Genomic DNA, 27017 nt, shown 5'->3' with positions numbered 1-27017 from the left:
TTGTCTATTTCTTCATTATAAAGGAAACACTAGAAATATTTCCAAATGGAATAACAAGAAATGCCTACCCGGTAATGAAATGTACATATGTATATTCTTGTTAAACAATATTTTTGTACAAGTAAGAAACTGGCAACATTTGCTTAGGGTCTTGAGGGGTTATTACTTCTTCATTTTGATAAAATGACCAAGAGCCATTTCCACTACAATTATTAGAATGGAAAATGATTGGTGATACACTTCACACACAAGAACACAAACGTTTTTGGTTGAGATGGAGTAAACTTTAAGAGGATGCAAATAACACCTTGTGGTTTTTGAAAGAGAGAGTCCCTTAATTCTTATCAAAATGTGACCTGACCCTTTTTGCACCGGGTCTTCATTTCTTACCCTATTATCAAATAATAGTGATGATATTAGTAATTAAATAATGCTATTTACAATTAAATGAGTATTACAATAAAATAATCTAAAATCTATTCTAGGCCCACTTAGGGGCCCACTCATAGGATACATATTAATAAATCTACATAGACAACATCATATAAAGACAATCACTTTCTCGTGGTATAACGACTACAAATATAACATAATTTTAGAGTCCAATTCCAAATCACAGTGCTAACTCATTTCTTCCCTGTGAAATTCTATCTTTACTCCCAACAACCCGTTTAGTTATTCAGGCAAGATGCCTCCAAATTATTAGTTCAGCACATACAGTTATATCTTTTGATCATTTCATGTCATATACAATACAGGAGTCATATAAAATTATACATTGAGCATATTCAATGTTAACATTCAATGGCAACATTTTCATAAAACATATCCTCGTGGAGAACGTTTTCCTTCTGTATAAGATGAAGTTAGTTGTTGAGCATTTTAAGTAGAATTTAAAGGTTGAACTGCACATCAGCCTGAACCTTAATAATTGTTTCAATTGTCTATAAAACACTTGACCATCCGTTTTAACTAAATCACATAGGACATAGCTTTTTCCGTGTTCATCAGAAGACATAATGATTTTAGCCCACAAGTTTCTGATCCAAGAGGAAGTCCGACACCACTGCAACCAACAGTACACTTCTAGTGCTTGGGCTGAGGTGCCTTTATTTTGACCTTACACTGCAAAAACATCCTTTGTCAGTTCCTATGATTTACCAGCCGTCTGGCCAAAGACGAATCATAGGCCACACAAAAACCACCAATACTGTACAATAAGGGACATAAAAAAATGGAATCAGGGTGTTCCAGTGAAGGTGCAATGCTCCTTGGAGAATTATTCCACCACAAATGAAGAGCAGAGGAAGAATATGAAGCATACAGCTAGCATTTTTAACCAACTCCTTCTTGAACAAATATGTGCGTTGGACAGCTCTCTGCATTGAGGAAATCCGTCATCGTGTATGAAACGGATATCTGAAATCAGAGCCGATCATTTTTCATTCTCATGATTAACTTCATGTGTTCATGGGAATGAAAAATTGCCTTCTTTCAGTTGCCAAACCAGAGTTGCAGCTGGAGGGCATACCCAACTACTCCAATCCCAGTCCTGAGTCTTGGACAGTTACTGCCGTCTGTCCCCATACTTTTGTTGAACTGGACAAAACTAGGGAATCGTCATGATTATGGCAGTGATATTTTTTTGAGCCAAATGAGTAACAAAGCGTTCAGCAGACAGGACAGCACTGTCCATGGATGAGTCTTGGAATTTCACAATCCACCCACGGGCACTGTTCTTCTTCACATCGCACCTTTGAATACTGCAAAAGAGACAAAGAAATAAATCATCCAGGTTCTGAATAAAGACATAGTCTGACTGGGCCATTTGATGGGTATGCCATTCGCGTTCACTGCATTTACTGGTGGCTCTGGCAAATAGAAATAAATAATGTCGTAGTGCAGTTATTATGCATGCAAATTAGCCGAAACTTGGTGCTCATCTATATCCCAGTGTAAGTGGTTTTTTTGCGAACTTCAGCTATGTTTACTTACTTTACATTTGCATGTTTTGCATTCGTCTTCCTTCCAAATCTCTTTGTGTTGCCGTCTGAGACCCTGTTCATCAGTACAGTAGGACTTCTCCCCACCAAGTTGCTTCTCTAGTCGCCGAACCTAAACGAGATGAAATAACAAAATCACATGACAAATGTGGCCATCCTTGAGAAAATCCTTGAGCTAAAATCCAACTAGATCCTAAGGGTTTAAGTTATCGTCATAACAAGTTAACACAATGGTCGAAAGTGGTTCAAGAAAGGCAAGTTTATTACATCACATAGCTGGGGCAATGAACAGGCCTTGCCACTGCCTGAAGGCGACTTTGGCTCGGTTTTCTTGGAAAGGGTCGCAGCTGTACACTTATAATTTGACCAAGCTTAAATCATCTCACCCACTTTGCTCCTAAAAACTGACCTTTCTCATTAGTTTTCCAACAAATTGATTCAATCGTTCAACTTCGCTCTCAACACCTTCCATCCGTACGTCCATGGCATCCATTTCTCCCATCGTGTCCTTGGTTGACCCATGAGACCGCCCAGTATCTGGCTGATCGACAACAGTCTCCGGCGCAGCTTTGTGTTCCTGTGGTCTGTCCTGAGGGTAACTGAACTCAGTTGAGCGTCTCTGTCTCAGCTGATTGGTCAATGTGGAGACGTCCTTGTTTCTGCTGCAGTCTGAAGAAGAATTCGAGCACTTGTAAGATAAGGGTGAATGCAAATTTAAAGTTTAGCGCTTTTTCATGGACAGATTCTTGCACAAAGCTCCATCTTCTTCTTTGCGTTCGACTGTTCAAACATTTACACCTTTGGTCATCAAGAATGTGGCAGTGTGACGCAAATCTGCCTCTGTTTCCCAAAGTTTTTCTTGGAGAGATGTGAACTCGGGCCGGGCCACCCCTCGGTTGGTAATCAAAGAACACAAAGCGCTATGCCATCCAGGAATCTTCTGGAAGTTGTCAAGGAGCAGCTACTAAGTGTTCACTTAACCTTTGAACTTTAACAGGATAAAGTCGGTGCCTAAGGAAGGAGTTGAACCCAAGACCTCTCGACCAGGAGTATGTGTTCTTACCTCGACAGCAATCAGTCCAGACTTTTAGGTCCATTTTGGGGACATTCACACACCCTGTGTAACCATGAGGATAGCTGACCTTCAAAAACACGTCGTTCTGAATGTTTTCAAGGGTGCCGTCATTGTTGTCACATATCACACGGGCGAGAGTTGACTGTTTGATCTGGGTCAGCTGGGCGGCACTAAACACACCAGGATTCTCGTACCAAAATCTGGAAAATAGAAATAGAAAATAGAGTCGTGTTGTCAGTTACCACATGCATGACTGTTAACTGATTGTGACAGTCTCTTCTGTGCCTCATGATCAACACTAGGACCCAATTTACTAGTACAATCTGTCTACTGTAATAAGAACACTGCTCCATTTTTGACAACATTTGTCAATCACAAGCCTGTCCTTAATATAGTGCTTCTTTGAATCTGCATTCCTAAGGTTCGAAGTTAGGACAACCATTTTGTCATCCTGGTACTCAGGTTCTCGAGTATCGACTGATTATTGAACTTACCGGTCTCCATCACGTAGCCTTTTGAACTGGTCTACGATGATACACATGAACGTTGGGCCTAACCTCGACCCAGGTATTGGTTCCTCCACCAAACCTCCAACCCACAGGTCAACATTATCTAGAAAATCAATCAAATTTCTTTTTAAGCGCATTGATACTTGAAGCATACAATCAACCTTGGGCAAGCCATGTCCTTTCAATGAGATGCTTTTCGATTTCTCGGACCTGGTGTGCACCGGGGCAAGCAAACTACCTCCTCAAAGTGATAGACTTCATTTCTGGCTGTAGACTGATCAAGTCTCTTGACCAAAAAGGTGGTTACATACGGTATATAGGTAAGAATAGACTTGGAACAGGACTCATTGACTTCTTAAGATGCGATGACGTGAACCCCAGCCATTCTTAAGTCAACTGGTGCTCATTTCAGCTAAGAGTCTGTCAGTTCACCTACCTGGGTGACCATACAACTCCTTTAACTTCCTCAGAATATCCACGTTTTTTATTTCCCTTCTGAAGTCGGTGAAACTCTGCGCTTTGGTCAAATTACAATACTGCCTGAATGAGTTGTAACTTGGCAGCCCGTGATCCCTTCCCCGCTGAATGTTCAGGGCGGCCAAGTCTAAGGCTACAGCGTGAGCGAGACGAAACAAGCGCTCCGTTAATTCAGTGTTCAGAAGATGATCTGGCTCAGGTTTTTTCATCCCAATGTGGAAGAGCCCACGCAATATTGGATCGACCCCGCCTTCCTCGACGAGTCTGTAGGGGGCAAAGAATGCCTTATGCAGGGGAAGATTCCCATATTCTGTCTGCTGGAACTGTTCATCCAATCTATAAATGATTGGTTGGATTAACGAATGGCCGAATCTGAAAGCTGCAGTCGCAAAAACGTTCAGGATAGATGGGTCTGTACTTGGGTTGTAACCTTGGTAAGTACCCAACATCTTCATGCCGGGTTCACCCAGAACTTTCGGCAGCCACTGAGAGTATGTAATATGCTGCATGGTTGCACCAATTATTTTCCTTGTTTCATGATAGACATGATCACCATCCCAGTGCGGGTTGTAGCGTAAGAGGACCTCCGCCATACGGTTATGTTCCCGCATATAGATCGTGTGCAGAGACAATAATCCTAACTGTTCATTGGCTCGATGATCTCCCGCTATAAAACACGGGATATGAGCCCTGGTAGGGTCAATTTGACAGTCAACGGGGGCGTTGATATTGTACGGCAAAAAACTCCGTCCGTTACGCGGGGTAATCCCAACTTTTAAAAATCCTCGCTCATTTGTTAAATCTCTGAGATTATTTGCCTCCTCGTCAGAACTTCCGAAAACGTTTGATGCGTCGATAAAAGAGGTGATTTGATTAAGCTGCTGTCTTGCTGCAACACGGTGCAGAAACCCTGACGTAACTCCGGTACCGCACATTGAACTCGATCGCGTAAATCCTAAACACTTGAATCGATGTATGCGAGGATCTCCCAACGGAACGTCAATCGGGAAACATGGCGATTGATTTTCGCACGTTTCATTACAGTGTCTGCCGTCGCTGAATCGCGCATTACTGACGGCCATTGGAGTGAAAGTAATATCGTGGTCCAGGAACTGTCCCCATTGCATGAGCATATGAGTGTGTGTAGCGTCCTCATTTACTTTGTTACTAGCTATAAGCTGGGTGGAGATTAACCGTGCACTTGGGAGCTTGTAGCCATGGTGGAGTTTGTTTTTATTCCAACCTAAAGAGAGAAAAGTTATGTTATCTAAAGGGATACACAGTTTGTGTTTGTTGTTTTTACTGGTGGCTCAGTGAAATAGAAAAATATACAATGCTGGGGCAGTTACTACGCCGGCAAATTTGCTGAAACTTTGTACTTATAGTATTTGTATATCTCTGAAGTGCCGACAAACAGCTTCATTTTGTACCGAGGACTTTGCACTGTGACAAAGTCCTGTAATGTTGAAAACCGATGGATGTAATCGACAGTCATCACCAGACTCATGACTGTTATACCTACCAGCGGGAGTGCTGATTCCATTATCATAACGTGGCTTCAACATCCTCTGTAGAGCAGTCAGCGACGCTCCCCACATTGGATTCTGTAGGTTATTACACGTGCCGTCATGGGAGCGATATTGTGCCTGGAAGCACATGTCAGTGCATTCGACGACGTGACGATGATTGAGACAACCTGAGAGGTTGGCAATGATCTGGAGGTGGGTCGGTGAAATAATCTCGTCGTAGGAAAGCTGAGCACCTGAAGAGGAGAAATACCTTTATTAGTAGAGGACATTTAGCTGACATTTTACCATTGAAAGTCCATGCCAGATGACCACAAGAAAGGGTTGATAAATCTGCACTGGTACTATAAACTTGGTTATGTTTACAAGGCAAAAGTTTGTGGAAAATTTTCTCACTTTTTATTTCGTGTAGACAAAATTCTGTATTTGCTGCAGACATTCAATGGTTAGCATTTGCCTCCAAAAAGCACCAATATTACCCTGAGTTGCCTATTTTTGCCAAAGCTGGTCAAAATGTTCTACAAACCTGAATGTGTCACATTGTATTTGTCCCCCTCTGCAACAGCACGCAAAACATTCTCCAACGTCCGTTCGAATATTTCTGCTGCTCTCGTCACAGCCAAAGCAGACGGTGTGGGCAATCGGAAGATTGTCAAGAGATCAGATGGCGATCTTGTTCGTTCTTTATCATACAGTTCTGCCAATGTATTATCGAATGCATTGTTGACTTCTTTGATCGCAGCTCGGACGGATTCATTGACAAATCGGTCACCAATGTACTCCTGATTGGTATCTGAAAAAGTAAAAGTACTATTTTCATCATTGTAAAAATGCCCCTTTTGTGAAAGAAGTCCTGAAGAGAGAAGACATACACAGACACTCATAGTTCAGAGGGAAACATTGTGATATTAGCACGTCTTGCAAAATCCATACCTAGTAAGTTGTGCTTGCCATGTGATGTCTTTTGCTGTTTCAGTTAGCTCGATCATTCCGCATGTGACGTCAGCATCACCAGCTGTTGTCATTGTCGTTACTAAGTTTACACGGGCACTGAAAAGGTACGTCCGGCCAGTGACTCACAGCACCATCTACAGGGACTTATTGAAAGACCTCATTCTCATAATCAACACATGACTGCCTTACCTTTTACTTTCAAGACAGCTATCGACTGTATGGTGTCGATCCCATTGCTGGCTCGGCACTCGTATCTCCCCTCGTCCCTTCTGGTCAGGTTATGTATAATCAGCGCCCCTCCTTGGAAGGAATACTTGTCAGAGTCTTGAAGAGGAGTTGTGCCGAGGAACCATCTGATGTTTGGCTGCGGTTCTCCTTGGACCTGGCACGGCATACGCACCTCATCTAGGGCATAGGCAACAGAGTCTCGGGGCCGAAGTGTAAAAGTTGGAGGAACTGAAGAAAGAAAGGATTGGTCTTTTAGCATCATAATGTCAACCAGGAAACCAGAACAACAACATATTTCTGGAAATATCTTAGATTAGGAGGTTGGACGACTCAAAAATGAGCGATTCACCATGATAAGACATCATACTAACCTCTAGCAACAACCCGCAACTGAGCCCTAGCAACGACTGTCCCAGCCTCACTGCTAGCGACACAATCATACTGTCCCCTGTCAGCAATCCGACGAATGTACCTAAAAGACAGCTGGGATCCTCCTTCAAGGGCGTCCAATGATTGACGGCTTGTTGTAGGCTGTATGATGTTGTCTTTGATCCACTGGACATTGGGCGGAGGATAGCCATGGGCTCGGCAACGTAAAGAAGCTGGCTGTCCTTCTACAACATCGATATCTTGGGGCACCTCCACAAATCTTGGTGGTACTGAAAAATGGATGGAGACTTTGCGAGCCGTACTTAACTTTTTGTTCCTTTGTGCCTTTCAACTACATGATATTACTCATCTCTCTCTAAAGTCCACCAAATCACTTAAGATTGAGAAAATAAAACACTCATGAACATTTCCCCCTTTACAGTGTATAGAGAGACTGCCTACACTGCCTATATCCGTACCGAAAACTGTGTACTGCATTACTGTAACTCCTATCATTTCACTGGATCAGCAATGCATATCACAGACATAAGCTAAGGCAATAGCATTAGGATACAGTGCATCGATGTGCTAAAAGCTTCAAATGTAATGAACACTGGTACGTGATTGTTTACACTTACTCTGAACTAAAACGCCAGCAGACGCCGAAATTAGCCCCAATTCATTTCTGGCAACACAGGAGTAGATCCCACGATCTTCAAACTCGATGTTACTGATAACTAGAGGCCCTTCCGGAAGAACCGTAAACCTTGGATTCCGAATAAGATTTGTGTCGCGATTTTTGCTCCAAGTTATTGTGGGTCTCGGGGCACCTTGCGCGTAACACTCCAGTGTGACAGTGCCACCTTCATTGACCACTGCGTCAGTTGGTGCCCTGGTAAAGGCAGGAGGGATACGAGGGGCGGGATCATCACCTGAAATATCATGATGTTAAATATGAAAGGTACAAGGCGGCACTCCAGAGACGAAAGACACGATATCACAATTGCTCCTCAGGTTCACTCTGGAGGGGGTTAAATTTCAAGTTCATTTCCCTTAATTGGGGTCAACCTTTACTTGGGGAATAGAAGCATCTCCCCTCCCTCATACTTAGGGCACTATCCCGGCAGTATTTTAAACTCTTGTTACTATTCCTTGTTTCAATGTCTGCTCATGAAAAGAAAAGCAATTCAATGCCATGCCACAATCTTGCTGACAAACTCTAAAATCAAACTTGGAAGTCCTCAGTCCCAAAGCAAATATAACATAGCTGGAAGATAACATGACTAACCTAAATATCTTAGTTCTACACCCAAGCTTTTCGCTTCACCGAGATCGTTTTTAGCAACACACTCATAAACGCCCTGATCAGCCTTCTCAGGGTTTTTGATCATCAAGGTTCCGTCATCCAGGACGTTGTATTTTTCATTCAGATCTTCTACAGGGATGGTGATGCTAGAGGAGGAAATGAACAGTTTCATCACAAAACAAGAGACCCTTTTTGCCAGTTTAAGACAAATGGCTCCAAACTTTTGAATTTAACTGAAAACGCAATGAAAAGTTTGGATATTTTCTATCAAATAAGTTTTACTGTTGGCCCGAATGCTCTGAAATTTGGAGATATCACATCTTATTGCCAAATGTAATGAATAACTCACTGTGACAATACTGGCATGAATTCAACCCACTCCTGATATACTATAAAGAAAACTGTCGTACTTGTTATGAAACCAGATAATTTCTGGATCTGGGTCCCCTTCTGCTTGACACTTGAAGTATGCTGTCTTGCCAAACGACACATCGATGCGACTCTTGGCTTCCCTCTTCAATAAAGGCTTCTCTAGGAAGAGATTGGGAGAAGGGATTACTTAAAGCTGAACCGTCCATAAAACAATTGGAACTTGTACAATTTATGAGTTGTTGTACTGATAATAAAATACAGGTTTTTTGCTTAAGCTGCAGGCCGCTCGCCACGTTTCCTGAACAGGGAGATTTGACCTAGGTATACTTCTTTTTGATATGGGTTCTCTTCTGTCTGACATCATGCGGAATAGGCCACCAAGCTCTGTTCTTGACATGACGTCCTTGCTGACGTCGTCCACCATTACATTGCAGAAAATTATCTCTAGCAATTTCCTGGCGATCGAACTTTCAAGTTCATGGACTTACTACAATGGAACTCCTCCATTCTGACACTGGTGAGTGACTTCCCCTGCATTGTACGAGGTTCCATACACGTCGCTGCCGTCTCCATCCCACGCATGTCGTGCTGTAACATCTGTGCCAACCACATCATTCGACAATCGCATATTAACGCATTGGAATCTAAACGCCTGCAAAGAGAAGATTTCATACTTAAAGGAAGTGTAGTGCAAGTTAATTCTTGGCCACTGACAAATATTGCTCGATGCGGGTTGCTTTACTGAGAGGTACGTTGACCTCCAAACATACCAACAAGACAATTAATGACAACACAGAAAAAATATCTCATTATTTATAATAGGATTGGATGATGGCCAATTGCAACACTGTAGTTAAGTGCATGGAAGTTCAGAGTCCTAAAGAGCACTCACTTGGGACATCATCACAACTGTTGACAATAAACACCAGATTAAACAGGATGCAGAAATAAACTTTGAATTGCCATAAAGATACCAATCATAGCAATGTGGTATCTGTTACAAGAATATTGGCAAGTGATCTGTACGTAAGTATCTCTTCATGAAAGAGCTTCTGGCTGCAGACAGCTGATCGCCCTGCCATGGAATTTATGCATTCACAATGCCTATAAAAACGATGTCCCAGTTCTTGACACTAATATCAAACTAACGTTAAAATTCTTCCGCTTCGCATTAACCCTTGATTGCAAATGCTTTTTAATTCACATATGCAGATGGGCACCTGGTACCATTATAGCACAGCTGTTTAAACTTTGATCAAATATGCCCTTCTTCCGAGGGCAATATAGATCTTTCGGGCCCGAGGAATGTGAGTCTGAAGGAGCCATCACATTTCAAGGGAGAGGAGAGGTCACATGACGTTGTTAGTCCAATCAGGTATGGAAATTCGCATGGAGGTTTTGCAAATGGCTTATACGACTATGAAATGAAAAACAGACTTACAGCCTCCGTAAAGATGGAACATGGTTGAATACTCCTTTGGGTAATCTCTTTAATTTGTTATTATGCAAAAACCTGCAAAGAAAAGAGGAAAACGGCAAAATATATATTTGAAAAAACATCAAATTTCCTAGCCCCCAACATGTATCCAATAAAAGTTATCACTATTTATACATCTTCGTCCTCCACATTTCTTAGGCATAATCTTCATTCCGATGAGGTTTTGACCAATCGTAAGTCGACACCGATCATGCTTGTTCGTAGCATAGGCTGTAGAGCTTACAGGGCATCTGACTGGTCCATACCTCAGTGGAAGTCACACATTCTTGCCTAAAGAAAGTGAAAATTTGATGAAAGGTAATTTATTGCTTTAGCTTTAACAGACATGTTTCTTGGGGCCAAGCGGGGGGAGGGGGGCATAAATGCAGCCTGTGGCAGTGGAAATTCACACATCACTCGCATATTTAGTTGGGCATTGATATACAAACTCTCAGGCAACACTCTCACGGCTTGAGTCAGTGCTCCTATCGATACAACAATCACAACGGTATGACAAGTGATTTTTGAAGTTTGACTGATGACAGAGCCAACAGCAGGTCAAAATGGTTATACAATATCGCACACTGATCAATTGGGATAAATGTTTTATGAACATTATCAGTTTTTACACTAATGACATTCAATTAGTAGATTTATAGTCATTTTCAACTCAACTTGGATGAAGATTTGCCAAACATGCTGTGCATATTGAGCACTGTATTTGTGTTAGTCCCAGGTTGGTATACAAAGAATTTGTTCTTTTTTGACATCCATCATGGCATAAACAGAGGTATATCCCACAAGCAGTTAGCCTGTACCTTTCTGTGGAAATTGGATCTGTTGTGTAGCGATTCATGAAAAAGGTGTTTTGCCGAGAAACAAGCAAAAATGCTGCAGCAGCAAACAAACCAACAGAAACTTTCATTTCGTGAGGAATACCTGGTGCCTTTTCTTCTATTAATTGTCAGAGCTGATAAAACTTCTGTCAGGTGGTCTAAGATATTTTAAAGGGGTACACTGCTTGTAATTACTGGTGGTCCAGGAAAATAGAAAAGCAGTTATCCACAATGTGGAGTGCAGTTATTCATGCATACAAGTATGCTGAAACTGGGTGCTGAAATTTATATATGGTACGCATTACGCAATTCCGAAAGTGTCAAATTCAATCACGAATTTCGTATCGTTAAGAAATGTCATATGTCTTTGGTGTTAAAGGCGGCAAGATGGTTGTGGGATTTCGGTGGTTGGAGGATAATACCCCTGATCATCACCATGCGCCTCCACATGTACTGCCACACTATGCTGACCTCTAACAAATGTTTCTCGCCATAGTGTTTGCAAGGGGGTTTTGGACAGAAAGAGCATTTTGGCCTCGAATTATCATGTAGTTATAAAAATTCCACAAAATTGTCAAAATGAAAAATAATCTACTTACAATCGTCGTATAGATGGCAGATTTGCAAAAGTTTTTGGTTGAATTTCTTCTATACGATTAAAATGGATGTATCTGGAATGAAACGAACCAAAAATGAGGGCACGCATGTATCACTAAAACATGGATCAAGGATGAGGCATTGCACAATAAATGAGTGATTTAAATTCGTGCTACTTGCAATTATGATCACTGGTATGTGCGACAAGAGCCGCGTCTGCCGGTAAAACTGTTAATCTTGAGGGCATGTAGCTGTGATAACCTTTGATACCAGGTACCAGTTTTAGGGATCCTAATTCTCTCTGTATCACATTGGACTGCTGTGTCACATTAGGCACTATAGAGTTCAAGTATTTATATGTAATAGCTATATCAAAAGTTATTTCTTGGTCTGTCATTCATTAACCAAGAAAAAGACTATTAATTAACTGTTTTAATCTAGACGTCATTTTCCTTTCGCCAAATAAAGAATGGAATGTACATGATTCACCCAGTCACCCAGTCAGCGACAGATGGACCCAAATAATTCTACTGCAAGACCTAGAAACTCTCTTTTTAAGATGGAACTTGGAGAACATAGCTTCAGTGTTGGTTTACCAGTCTCGGGTCAGAGATGGGTGAAGATAACTCGGAAACGGTCTTGAAAGAAGAGATGAAACAATACCATTTACTTGAAAAGAATAAATAAACTAAGCAAACTGCTAATGTAAGGAAATAGTCATTATCTTTAGCAGTAATTAGCAAAATGGTCGGGAGCAATTAGGTATAATTGCTAAAGAGATAGAGGAATGGATCCAATGGATAGGAGCAACTGCTCTAGGGGTGTCAGGTGAAAGCCAGGTGTGAGGTAAACCCATTAGTCTTAAAGGGACTATACCTCATACAAAGTTCAAATGAAAATGGCACTTGACCTGAATTCCTTAAGGCCTGTGCTGTGATGCTGTTGTCTTCTCAACTTAAGCTTGAGAACCAGGTAGAAGTAACCTCCAATCCTCTTAAAGGGACAACTTGGGCATGGGATTTACCTAGCCAGAGGGATAATGCTTCTGCCTGCCACCATGCACTACCATATGTTGTATCACACTACATGTAATTCTGATCTCTAATAATATTGCCAGGTTGTGAGGCAGTTTTGAACATGGCTTGTGGAACTCAGGCGACAGGCCTATGGATACACCCAATTCTTGTGCAATGTTTATTGCAGGTCAATGTTTGTTTTCAATTATCCTGTTAGGAGATGTCATGATCTTGCTGGAAGCCATTCTTGTATGTAAAGATCAATTGCACACATTGCTGAACCGATCACGCTCTTTGTGGCTTCTTGCTGTCCCTTTGACCTAGTGAAACCTTGAGTGACCTGCAGTGTAGGTATGATCTCAAAGCTGCCCATGGCCCCTATGCAGCTCAAAGGTCAGGGGCTACCATTCAAAGCAATCTCTCCCACAAAATGAAGAACAGATTGCAATCAAATAGCCTGAATAGTCTATTTCACGAGAAATTGGCACTTGCATTTTGCAATAATGTAGAAGTTGAACTTCACCTTATGGTTCATCTGAAGCTAAAAGTCTAACTTGTATCGAAAAAAACAAAGAAAGGCCAAGACTGACACCATCACCTGATTTTGGCATTTTTGCCTGCAGTACATTTTCTCATGAAATGGCCAACAGATAGCTTTGTGTAAACTATGTCTTGTTTTTTGGGGTTCTTTTTCACAAAAACATGAGTTCACTCAAGACCAGATGGCAGACTGGCATCAGACCATCAGACCCAGGCTGACCTCGGCTTGACCTACTCGAGCCCAGTAGGGATTCCCTCTGTCAAATGCTAGCTGTCAATCACTGACAACTATAATGTAGGGCTACATTACTGGTAGAGCTACAATAACTGGACATCATACATTTCCTTTTAATGGGGCTGGTCAAGAGCACATCCAGAAGGCTGGGACAAGATCACTTTAACACTTCTGTTTGACATAAACAATACTTACACCTGTTCCACTTTTTCTAGACCTTGGAATGCAAATCTGTCTATTGTTTCTATTTGATTTTTGTATAAATATCTGGAAGAGAACAAGAGGCCATAAATATATATGAGAAGTCTATGTCAGTTAATGCGGAATGTCTTGCCAGACCTGTGGGAGTGCGGAATTTAGTTTTTCCCTTCCTCAAGACTTATCCCCTCAAGTTGCTGTTTTGAACTGTTCAAGAGAACATTATATCTGAAATATGAAACCACTGTGCTTAGGGCGAGGTTAGCACTGCTCGTTTTGGGTACTGGTAGACCAAATTTGGTGATCTATTGATCTCAGGAAAACTGCAACCCCTCATCTCTGTTGACTGGGGAAAAAAGATACACCAACAAGTTCCGGAATTTCTGTCCTGGTACTGAAGGTGTTAATTAATCACAAGACAATATACCACTATATCATAGTCAATGTAGCATTTATAACCATGGTAAATAAACACTGTACCTTGCTTGGCTGTGATAATTTGAACAAATTGGGTCACTCCAGGTCAAAGTAGAGGACCGTTGCAGCATAAGTGACATATCAGCTTCAAAAGGCCCGTTTTTTAGTGTCATATTTATCAATGACAAGCCGTGGGAAAATCAGCAAGTCAGACGGGCTGAAGAAGCACAAAATCCTCATGCAAGACACACATCCACTGATAAATCTTATGCAAATTGTGGTACCCTTAAAACTGATATCATGTGAGCTCGGATCTTGGCTGGAATACACAGCATTTTCAGCACCAGTTAATTAACTGTATCAATGAACTGTAAAGAACCTGTACTTACAGATATCTAAGACTACTTAGGCCCACAAATGCCTGGCCAGGTAGACTTTCTAAATGATTGTTGTTCAGTAATCTGAAAAGACGGAACAGCAAAGAAATTAGAAGAACAAAGAAACAAACAGTTAGTTAAAATGAATAACATCTTGAGTTTTACTCAAGAACTCTATCTACTTTTCAATGAGAACAACATCAGCACACTGGTCCTGAGTTTTATTTCAAAGATACCCTTTGGGGAGACCCTGACGTCCCATTTAACACAGGGTTTTCCAAAAAAGGTGGATGTACAACTTATGATCCTGAAATTCTATATTGACGCTCAGCTGACGTATACGACAAGGGGTATGAATACAGAGAGGAAAAAAATCAAACCTGACATTTCAAGTGGGGCCTTCTGTCAATTTTAAAGTGATCCACTCAGAAACTAAGACAAGGTAATTACAAGGGGTGGCTTTAAATGCTGTAAGCTTCCGCAAGGTAGCCATTAACAGGTCAAAATAGTTCACGAATATTTAGTTAACGGAATCATGACATGCAATGCCCTTTTTTGTGAAGGAATTAAGGAAGACTTTGGAACACAAACTTGTGCTTTCAAATGATGACTGTAGGCGGTAAGAAACAAACAGCTTAAAAGTTTCAAGAGATCTAAAGAATTTGGTGTTTGTTTGCAACAGTGCCTGAGGAACAGCCAATATAACAGTACTAATGCAATGACTTCTTTAGCCCGGGTCAAACAGGATGGTTGACTTTTCAAGAATGTTTTAGCTTCTAAAAAAGCTATCCTGTTGTTGACCACACATCAGCGGTCAAACGAGAGTAAACACTCCTACTATGTTATTTACTGCAGGGGTCTTCCCCAGTATATGGCACTTAAGAGAAAGTGTCTGCAGTAAGGAAACAAGTCAACCTAAAAAATGAACATGTTCGTCTCTCCTTGGACCCCCTCCCCCTCTAGTCCAAGATGAACAAGACGGATATCAACATTTTATTGTGGACTAAACTCAGGGTATCAGCGTAAAAATAAGCCATAACAAGTTTTCATGGATTTCATGGTTTTCATCTAGTTTTTGTGACAATATCAATCGTTGTGGTTTCTAGAACTTCTGGTAAGATTTTTTCATTAATTTTCGGACACATGATGCCACAACCTCCTTCCCCTCAGACAACAGCTTCCATTTTTGTGGCTTCGAAATGATATCATGGCATGCTCTTATTCAAATTATTTCTTTTCAAAGACTTGGGGCAACGTATTTCTTGGAATTAAAGTTCAAGAATCACAAAAACTGCTGGAATTTTTTGGCTGACAAGAATTCATGATAAGAATCAACCCTTAACCTTTTGACACACAAGCTGTTTGGCAAATAAATTGGTTTAAATGAAGGAAATTCTTGTCTAGCAATATTTTCCTAGTTATGGCAAATTCTACATGCTCGGTGGGTTAGACATGGGGATTTGTAGCCAAGAATTACACGCGACGCGCCAATCGTACCAATAGATTGCCTAGGACATGTTCCAAGACATTCCATGCAGGCAGAAGTTTGAGTCTAAATCTGATAACGGGCAACCCTGGAGCACTGTTAATCATATAAATAGCTCTCTAGATGTCTTCCTATCATTATAACCAAGTATGGCTTAATCTATACTTGTTAACTGAACTTGACTGACATAACCACGAACATTCATCTCCCCTTATAGAGGGATCTGCAATGGAATTGACGAAATGAACAAGCTGAACTGGAAATCATCTCTGCAACTGTTTTAGGCATCATGTTAGTTTCATCATATGCCATTCATTCTGTTCGTTCCGTCCATTTAATGAGGCCCATTGGAGGAGGAATACTCTCTCGCATCAATACTCAAAATGCTGCATGACGGCGGGTGCGTTCCGAAGAAGAAGAGGCTGGCAGAGGGTTCAACAACACAATTCAAAATATCACTAGGTCTTACTCTTTTGATAACACACAAACCTGAATGAAAGGTACATACTTACAGAGTATTAAGATTCTTTAGTCCTTTAAAAACACCCGGGACTATATTCTTGATGCGGTTAAACCTTAGATCTCTGAAAGACAAAAGAAGGAAATTGTGAGACAAATGTTTGACTTAAAGTTTAAGTTATTGTCCTATTCAATTTCAGTGATACAGTACCAGAAACTGAATAGCTTAGCTCTATGCTAGAACAAGCTGGGTGTTCCCAGCACTTTTCTCAGAAGTCCATTTCGAACCTCTGCATAAAAGGAACAAAACTTTGCATTTTGAATTACATCATCCCGAGTCTAAATGCTCCACCCCTTTTTCCACTAATAGGGTTTTATTTCACCGTTTGACAAGAGTGGTATCAGATCCCAGCAGTAGGCCACATCTTCAAATTATACCCTAACAATAAGAAATAAATTGGACTTCTTCAAGTTGATATACTATAGGGTAAATAAAGCCTGTGAACCATTAGGATCTTAAATGCAACTCTGAAAAACTCGAACTCATTCATGTCATTAGCTATCAGCATGAACAGAGGAATGTTATCACTGAACAAGACATGGCATGAGTTGACAAGGACTACACTAGAGGTAGCATCTGGAAAATACAACCCCTGGTAGCTGGGATCTCCGTACTCAACCCGAGATGACCAGCTTGTGCTATTCAGAGCATATGCTCAACCTCCAGAGAAACATGCCCAGGTCAGAAAATCTTGACACCTTTCTTCACATTCATGGCCATTTAGTAACAAAGAGCTTGATATTTTCGGACAGAGAACATGCAAGTGCCCAATTGGCTCACCCAAAATATCGACAGGAAGGCATCACATTTCGACATATTGTCTTCTTTGGGTTGGTCTGGTGCAGACAGATCCTGTTTCCATCAAATATTAAAGGGACTATGATAAAATGTTCAGGAGTGTTTCAACTTTTGATTGGGACAATTGTGTATCCATGGCAGAATATCAGATCAACCCGGACTCAGTCCGATGACTGAGGGCCATCAGCTGAGTAAATATACAGATTGTCACGCAGTTCCCTCTTCTGGTAACTTCCAATCGACCCAGAAATCAACCCCTAATGTGGCAAATGACTATTTTTTGGAAATTTACCAGCTAAAGCATCCAGAGCTATGACTTATTTGGCAAGGTTGGGTACTTTCTGACATTGTAATTGGGCAGATCCCGACAAACTAATTGCAACCCCCCAACCTTCCCCAAGCAATGGGACAGAGAGAACCTGGGACACATGCAACTGGATTACCTTGACCTTTTAAAGCTTGTCATATTTACCATTTATGATTCCAGACAGCCCCAATAAAGCACTCTATTATTCTACTGTTCCTTCTTCGCATTCCAAAATATCATAGAATAATGGCCATCAAAAGCCGATGAAATACGACCTACCAATTTGACATCAATTATAACTCGGCTAACATGCCTATAGGCCTTATCAAAAAGGCCTAGGATTCTACGTAAGAGTATTTTTCTGCACCTGCTCTCATTGGGGGATGCAGATGTGACACACAATTCAGGGCAAATTTTCCGTGAGAAAATGATGTCCAAAGAACTGTGATTTTAAGGTTCTCTAGGAATCTTTCCATTTCTGTTGTCCTTTGGAGGACAATGTCAAAACAGAGGAGACAGAGGACTGGGGCTCGGTCTACAGCCGATGTCTGTGACATCATGATATGGGAAATCCCCGAAGAAGCAACCTCCTTCTCAGGTTGGTCATGAAGAAGCAGTACTGAACATGACCACCCTGGGTCCATTAGGAAGAGCCAGCCTTGAGGATGACCACCCTGGGTCCATTAGGAAGAGCCAGCCTTGAGGATGACCACCCTGGGTCTATTAGGAAGAGCCAGCCTTGAGGATGACCACCCTGGGTCATTTAGGAAGAGCCAGCCTTGAGGATGACCACCCTGGGTCCATTAGGAAGAGCCAGCCTTGAGGATGATCACCCTGGGTCCATTAGGAAGAGCCAGCCTTGTGGATGACCACCCTGGGTCCATTAGGAAGAGCTAGCCTTGAGTATGACCACCATGGGTCCATTAGGAAGAGCCAGCCTTGAGTATGACCACCATGGGTCCATTAGGAAGAGCCAGCCTTGAGGATTACCACCCTGGGTCCATTAGGAAGAGCAGCCTTGAGGATGACCACCCTGGGTCCATTAGGAAGAGCCAGCCTTGAAGATGACCATCCTGGGTCCATTAGGAAGAGCCAGCCTTGAGGATGACCACCCTGGGTCCATTAGGAAGAGCCAGCCTTGAAGATGACCATCCTGGGTCCATTAGGAAGAGCCAGCCTTGCGGATGACCACCCTGGGTCCATTAGGAAGAGCAAGCCTTGAGGATGACCACCCTGGGTCCATTAGGAAGAGCCAGCCTTGAAGATGACCACCCTGGGTCCATTAGAAGGAGCAAGTCTTGAGGATGACCACCCTGGATCCATTATATGAGAGCAGCACTGGAGATGACCTGATCATTTACCTCCCCCCTTGTGTCCCATGAAAATGTCATTAACGGTTCGGTTTCACCATCCGACACAATCATCAGGGCCACTCTTTGCTTTCATGCTTCCATGAATTTTATGAACCACAATCCTCCATTTACAATAATTCACCCAACGCTCTCTCCAGGCACTTTGACCGCATATTACCTGACAATGGAACAGGTCGAAGGGATGTAACATCGTGAAGCACGATTCACAGAGTTCAACATCCATCTTGTGACAGTGAAGAGACCATTATACTTTTGGGTGGTATTATATAAGCCATTTATTCAGCTCCAGCTGGTGTCAATATCAACTTGTAGCTCTATAAGTGACCACTTGTGGCATATCTTTCAGGAGGTATCTTTTTGCATCATTGGACAAAATAAGGTGTTTGCTTCAGTTGACATTTCTGAGTGGGTACCTGCTATTGACAAGAGAGAAACCCCAGTAATAAACCATGATACGGAGCTACCAGGTCAGGGCCTGGGCCTTTCCTGGGGCGGGCCCTTGCTGGAGAGTCTGATAGGTTTTGCAGCTGCAGCAACTTGAAAACTTGTTGAACTCTTCTGCAAGGTCAGCCCCTAAACTGGAGTTATATATGACAAATATTTTCATATCAAAACTCAGCCATTTCCCCTCTGTCCAGAATATTTTTGAAATGTTCTTTTTAGAAGGGCACCTCCTCGAAGCCAAGCGCGAATATAATATACAGATGGATCTCTCATATTTGGATTGGTCTTCCAGCCCTGTCTTGCCTAATTTACTTTCTAACTTGTTCACTGGGGGTTTGTGAATGCAATTCAGCTTTAATGATACAAATCTATAGGCCTACTAAGTGTTGAAATCAACTTGAACGGACACTTTAACTTTAACTTAATATGAAAATTGGTCATATCCCGGGACTCCCGCAGACAGTCTTCAAATTCAATATAACTAACACAACAAGGCTTTTAAGTCAACACTTGATCTTGAAAGACCTGGGCAGCCATGTCACAAAGGGAGACACTAGTATCACCTCCACACGAGACCATAATTAGACCCTTAAACGTTCAAACCAAATTTGATCAAGTTGAGTTTAAATGATTACCATACTTATTTCAGGCACTTGCACAGATTGTGTCTGTCTAATTTAAACAATTATTCCAGTCCATCGACGCCATTCCAGTTTTTGTCCTTTCAATGGGTAGAAATGGAGACGAACTGCAGGGTGTACCTAAACAATTTCTCTCTTTCCCAACAACCCGGATCTTTTTCACCTTTCCCTAGCTCTAAGGACTCTTTCTTGTTATTGTCATCACTAAAGTGCCCACTGAACCAGCAATTTTTATCACTTTGTCCAGCAACAATTGTCAATTAAACGTTGCTCGTCTGCAGGTTAATGTAAAACCAGTGATCATTATTTGTCAAGTAAGCTTTTTTAGCAAAGAGGGGCAAAAATTGAGCCGTTTAGAGAATCAGGCAGGAGTGAGTCCAAGATTTGGGGTGGGCTCCAAAGAGGTTTACAGTAGAGTTAGTTCATCCCCCTGCAGCCAGATCTGTGCCTGACAGGGGAATTATCTCCTTCTCCTCCTTCTTCTTCTTCTTCTTCTTGTATTCACTCCTTGGACATTCAATCCTTCTTATCCGAGGTGGGCTACTTGATCACTTGTCTTCTGCATGAGGGGGGGAGTTGTGTCGAACCTGCATTTTACACAGACAGCTTTATAGACCCCAACTATTACCGTTATCTCATAATCAATATTTATTTGAGACTTAAATCGTGATGAAGTAATGTAATGGCCATATTTATGGCCTTAAGGACATATCCAAACAAAGACTTCGACAAGCCTGCCCGGGTAATTACGAGCAAATTAACCACAAAGCCTACACAGGAACTCTTCATTTTGTACAACTATTTATGAGGATATGACTATAAATAGTCAATAATTGGGTACTCAGAGGTATCCTGGTTAAAGCTAAGAGAATTGTCCATGAATTCCTTCAGTTCATCAGGAAATACTCAGGAAGCATTGAACACCTTAATGACAAAGACAATTTAATCGCAAATACCACCTCATCATTATCACCAAGCAGGCTTTTTCAATACTCCCTCTAAATGCCAAATTTTTTTTATGATCCACAAAAATTTTTGAAAAAACTTTAATATGTCTGGCCCCAAAACATTCCAAAATTTCATACGAGACATAACTTTCTCAAAAGATCAGTCAAGTGTTTGTTTGTGTCGTTTTTGCTCCACAAAACATCAACCATAAAGATATCTGTCCAATAACATTAAAGTCAACTAGTTTTTTTAAGTCATCTACTTTTTTCACAACAAGTGCAGGTTTTATTTGAACACAAAACCTAAAGTGTTTGCTTCTGTCACAAAAAATATTTTAAGTGTTTCGCTGTGTCTGCCATAGCAAATTTGAGTGTTGTCAATTATCCACCCAGGTTATCTACAAATAAGCTCAGTTACGTAATAGTATCAGACAGAACACAATATTTAATCCCTCGATATTCAGACATAAATGACAATCAGACATGTCTCCAGAAACAGCGCCAGAGATAGTAGTCTTACAAACACACATGCAATAAGAGAAATACAAATGAGAATTTCAGAGCATAGCAAAGAGCTAAAGTCTTTCGTCAAATAATTTTACATTTGCAAATGCCAAAGTTCAGTTGGTTCATGACAATACATAGGGGTCATTTTGTAGGAGGGGCTTAAATACCGACGAAGACTTGCAATTTATTGCAGCAACTTGTAATTTCCAAGCTGCAGCAATTAAATGCAACAAAAATCAAGAAGAACGGAAATTTTGGTGGGGCATGACGTGCCATTCACATCACCAGCTCGCCACGGGGCCATGATCTGCTATCCACATCACCTGCAGCAAGGGTTTCTCTCTTGAATGTAACCTATTAATCTTTTGAATGTGTTTACTGTACTTAAGATTTCAACAAGTACCTATATCTATTCTTAATTATGATAGAAAAATATTTTACTAGTGTACACAGGCCTTTGTAACATAATGCAGAATTACCAATATCATTACGAGTACAACTGTAATTTCTCAGATCAATCAAATAATCAAATTAAAACCAATGTGCCTGAGGGGCCAGACAGCTTTCAAGGAGACCTACCATAGTGTGGAATGTTAAAGGGAGACTAAAGGCAAGAACCAGGTAGGTCAGCTTTAGTTACACAAAGTCTCCGACAGGGGTCTCTCCTATCATTAACATGGTTTACAGGCAATTGTTTGTACACAATTCATCCCATTTACCTAGCAATTTACATGTCAGGACCCTGCCCCTGGCTTCTCTTCTTGACAAAGATATTTTTGTCAAAAGGCCTTTCGCCTCTTTAGCTTGTTTTGAAAGGAAAGACATGTTTTTAGGCCTATGGAGCGTGTGGCGGAGGCTAAGCCCTTCTAATAACAGGATTTAAGGACAGTCAGTCACATAAAAAGGCCTAGCATGACTTAAAGTGTTGTTTCTTCGATTTAGGAATATCACAATGGGTGAAATTTGGCAGAAAGGTTAACAGATTGATCCCTTGTGCACTTGTTTAAACTTTTCCTCAAGGAAGATTCCCAGCGATTGGCATTTCCTTCACAGGAAACGCGGACCTAATGACATAAATGACAAGGACGTACAGGTTGGAGACGCACACACTTTTAAAGGGGTACACTGTTCATAATTACTCCTGTGGTCCAGGAAAATAGAAATGCAGTTGTGCCGTTAAGTGTAGTTATTATGCATATGAATTTGCCGCTGAAATATGTTCACTATAGTATTTGTGTATCCGTCTATGCAACTGAAATCTATAATTAGTACGTATTTACGCAAACCTGTATCCTGAAAAACCATAATCGGTTACTAATTTTGCTGATAAACCTCTTGGGGTACATATTTGTGTTAGCCGAAACCGGTTTTTCAAAAGTTCAAAAATCATTTTTTCTTTGAGTGCAAAGTACGCCAGAAAAGTCAAGGAAACTTTGAAGCAGCAGAACATTATCACGTACAAGAATCTTAATATGAAAGTGTCGTGGACATATTATGACAATATTATTTTTATGTCTCTGACATACTCCTGCTGGGCTATATACAAATGATATATAAAGAACTGCACGCATAAACTTGTCAAAACAAAACCGACACAGAAATACAAATGTTAAAACACTTGATCTTTTTATGATGAATCCTCTAACATCTTTCTGGTTAACCCCAAATGACATCTGACTCCAAACAAGTTTTTTGTTCCTCCTATAATTGCTATTTCCAACAAAGCAATGAAGGGCATGTGCAGAAGATGTGTTTGCCAAAAGACACAAAGATAAACAGCGATGGTCCTACCAAGCATTCAACCAGCAACATCCAGGCTTGCATGCTGCTAATATTTTCTTACGAGCCTGTTGCAGAAGGTATTTGAACATCAAATTCCCTTACTATTGCATTTAACAGCTTGAAAGGAGTTAAAGGTGGGATATTTGATAAACTTCCATAAGCCTTGAGAGGGCAATGCAAACACATATAAAGGGAAACCTGTTGAGATATCAAAGGAGAAGAGTACCCACTCCTTGTGACAGGTTTCTTTTCATCTGAACAGTTGAACAACAGTTGATTGGACGTCAGCAAAGAGGAGAGTTCACGACTTCAGATATCTCAATCGTGAGGACTTTTCAATGATGTACTCAAAGGTACTTCATACATAACCTGTTCAAGTTTTCTTAATTGAATTTTAAAGGCATGGAGAAATATTAACGTGCTGAACAGTACCATTGAAATAGGGCCACGGCCTATTTGATAGGAAAAATTGTTGGTAGGCAACAGTCTTTCAAAATCTGCTGTTTGACATGAAAATGGGAGTTAGTGGAGTAACCACCAAGACCAGGGCTGCAGCTGGTCAAAATAGGATAGAATCATGGGTGATATGAATAAAGACTAGCAAATGCTTTTATCTAAATCTCCATGTCCATTTACACTAGGCCTTCCTGTACAAAACCAGAGTAAAAGCATTTGCTATTCTTTATTCATATCACCCCATGTTCTTAAGATCTACTGGGTGTTATTATGAAATGAAAATAGGGACATATCAGCAAGAAAAGACCACCGAGTCATATTTACAGGACATCCCAATGTTCCTTGAGGTTTAGAGCTATGGTCATGCTTCTACCGCTGGCAAGGAACACGTCTGAGTCTTTACAACATTCGTTCATTCCTCCGAGCTCTTCCTTGCAGCATGTTCTCAGCATGAATTGAACCCGTGACCTCCAGATTCCTCAGCATCCAATCCCTACCATTTTCCTCCAACACTTTCAATATCCCCAGACAGTTGCATTCTTGAACTTTCCATGATTATTACAGCTGGAGGTGACTGTCCTGAACCCTTGTCACAACAGAGAGTCAACAAAAGCTACACATTGCACCATGGCTGTAAAAATGCTCAGTGGTTTGTTCTTTGCAATGTGGCAGGTGAGATTAGTCTGAAGGACATTCTGTGCCCAGTGGGATAAGGAAGTTGCATCAGCTAAACAGGCCAGAGAGGATTTGTTATAGATGCACAGCCCACAAAAACTAGGTGAAACCAGTCTCAGTCTGATCGATTAGATTCCTTGCCATGGGGCACATGAGATCAGTCTCAAGGACATTCCATACCCAGTGGACAAAGAGGATTGTCCCAGCTCAGCAGGCACTGGGATTTGATGAAGACTGCATATCCTCAGAAATTCAGTTATACATGTTCCAGAAAGGATTTGATGAAGATGCACAACCAACAAACATTATTAGGTGCAACTACCTCGGAGTATGGAAGTCATGCAAGCAGGACCATTGACCTCTCAGAAAGGATTTAACAGCATATCAGTACGTAGGTATAAACAATGTTTACAGTACAGCTATAAAAACTTATTGACAACAAGACAATGGACTAAGCAATTATTTTAAAGGAACAAAAATGTTAGCAAATTTGCAGACAGTAAGTTTGAACAGTAACTTAATACAATTGGCATACGATAGCACGGAATCAGTGTCGAAAACAATACCTGTAGCTACAAAGTTATTAGCCATACTTTCAACATTACTGCAAACCCTTAACAGCGTTTAGACCAGGACACTCTTTTAAAGCAACATAGCAAGAAATTTGTATCACAATGGCATATCATAAGATGATGAAAGGCACTTAACAGAACAAATGACCAAAGTCACTGCATTGCACTCCACCATATGGTTTGCTCTTGCCCTTTCCTCTGAGAATGTTTTTTTCACATGCACTTAGCAAGTTTGCAACAAGAGCTGTACACCTGAACCCATCAACCACTTTATTTTTCACACAAACATTGAGTAAAACGATTCTTAATGGCTTTTCCTATTGGTATATCACAAGTTGGTTAAAAGAACCTAACAATTAAGGGACAAAGTAAGCGAAATCAGAGTGACATTTAGAAGGCTAATCCAGACATTTGGGACACTGATGGGAACATAACCTAATGATCAATGATTTCTTTAAGTTGCCTCACAATGGAAGAATATTGGACAGAAACTATTCATGACATTGCTTTGGCATTCTTATCTTGTCTGAAGAAGTAGGTTCATTCCTATTATGAGGCTAGCTTACATTGTGATGACCATGAGGTTTTACGTGAAAGCAATTCATGATGGACTTAAATTCTAAATGCAACAAAAAAATCTGCTTTTTCTCATTATAATCAGGCTTCCAATATATGTGATGGTCACAACACATTTTGGTCTGATCACAATCTTAAATATTGTTCTTCCAATGTATCTAGAGAATGTTTAACTGAAAGCTGCCACTAAGATACTCTTGGAGGCAGAGATGAGAGAAGGCAAGATGCCCACCCAGTGACAAACCATGAGATCTACTTGGTCATTGGGCACACAAAAATGGCAACATTTCAATTTTTCATGTGAAGCATGTCCAAAAAATTATTTGATAATTGCCGTAACAGATACTTCATCTTGATTTTTTGTATTCTTAGTGGGGTTTTAAAACTTTGGACATACATAAAAGGATTTAGGAGGTCATATCAAACCAATCATCAAATAGTTTTAATGATATAATGAGCATTCTTTCAATATATTTGCCAGTATCAGGGCTAATCAGGTGGTATTAGGTAAATTATGATTATCAATATCATTAGAAATCTGACTGTCCGTTGAAAGTACATGTATCATGAATGCTTTGGGATTCTTGACTAGCGGTTGAAGGTTTACATTAAATTTTGAGTGATTGCCCTGGAGATTTGCTTAGAAAAGAAAATGGTTTCAAGAACCTCTGGGTCCTTTGGTCTCAGGACCAATGTTAATGTCACAAATGCTATGTCATTCTGTGATATTTGTTTGAAAATAGTATATGTCACTAAATGAAGAGATTATGATATCAGGAAACCTTTGACAAATTATTCAACTAACCTTGAAGTGAATGATGCAGCACTATGGAATAACAGTGCGATATTTAAAGGACAAAGACATTTTTGTATCAGGCCAGCCTAGACAAAAATGTCTTTGTCCATATATCAGAGGCCAACAAAGCTAGACAGAGAATAGTGCAATAGAGGAAGATGAAGCCAGCTTTAAGTGGATGAATTTGTAATACCTTGGCTTAAGGTACAATTCATGAGTTAAGGTACTATAAAGTATATACATTAGTTGCATACACTTGTCTATAGCTTTTCAAACCGGATAGGCCTATGCGCCACTAACAATGACAATCAGCTGATAGTGATAGCATAATGGTTGGCAAGTAAGTGCAGGCTAATAGACAAGTATACTTACAGGATAGTAGTCCGAGTTGGGATGTTCTCTGGTATGTTATCCAACTGCAAAAACATGCAACGAACAGTGGTCCTAAAGCAAAGACATCTTCCTGGACAGGCTACAGCAGCCTGGGATGCCAGGCTCAGAAGGATGGCCAAATACAACAAGGATTGCATTGTGATCCTAACCCGACGAGAACACTTCATGATCTGCTGGGCTCTTGGGGCTCCTCGGTCTTATATAGGCCACGTTAATTGTATTCATCCGCTTT

General features: G+C 40.9%; 1 protein-coding gene across 1 annotated transcript; it reads right to left on the bottom strand.

Annotated features, from left to right (window-relative positions):
• Positions 1-75: 75 nt before the first annotated feature.
• Positions 76-26939, bottom strand: LOC135486663 (peroxidasin-like). Its single transcript, XM_064769644.1, has 20 exons — positions 26765-26939; positions 16511-16582; positions 14525-14596; positions 13716-13787; positions 11732-11803; positions 10261-10332; positions 9308-9471; positions 8858-8978; positions 8430-8593; positions 7780-8073; positions 7144-7431; positions 6734-7000; positions 6117-6383; positions 5587-5826; positions 4024-5307; positions 3573-3690; positions 3067-3278; positions 2413-2672; positions 1996-2115; positions 76-1763 (listed from the first exon to the last, which is right to left on the bottom strand). Exons 1-20 carry the CDS (start codon positions 26920-26922, stop codon positions 1671-1673), a joined length of 4410 nt encoding a protein of 1469 aa, XP_064625714.1. The 5' UTR covers positions 26923-26939; the 3' UTR covers positions 76-1670.
• Between the last annotated feature and the right edge of the window lie 78 nt (positions 26940-27017).

This window comes from Lineus longissimus, chromosome 4, assembly GCF_910592395.1.
Source record: "Lineus longissimus chromosome 4, tnLinLong1.2, whole genome shotgun sequence".
NCBI classification, from domain to species: Eukaryota; Metazoa; Nemertea; class Pilidiophora; order Heteronemertea; family Lineidae; genus Lineus; species Lineus longissimus.
Note: the sequence above shows the minus strand (reverse complement) of the source record. Positions and strands in the feature narration are given on the sequence as shown.

Bases quoted from the DNA above. Each gene is read 5' to 3' on its own strand.
- LOC135486663 (XM_064769644.1), bottom strand. From the start codon at position 26,922: ATGCAATCCTTGTTGTATTTGGCCATCCTTCTGAGCCTGGCATCCCAG. The intron at 11,804-13,715 runs GTAAGTATTGTT...GTTTCATTCCAG, and splicing joins CTAGAAAAAGTGGAACAGGT to ATACATCCATTTTAATCGTA. The intron at 7,432-7,779 runs GTAAGTGTAAAC...TCCATTTTTCAG, and splicing joins TGCTGGCGTTTTAGTTCAGA to TACCACCAAGATTTGTGGAG.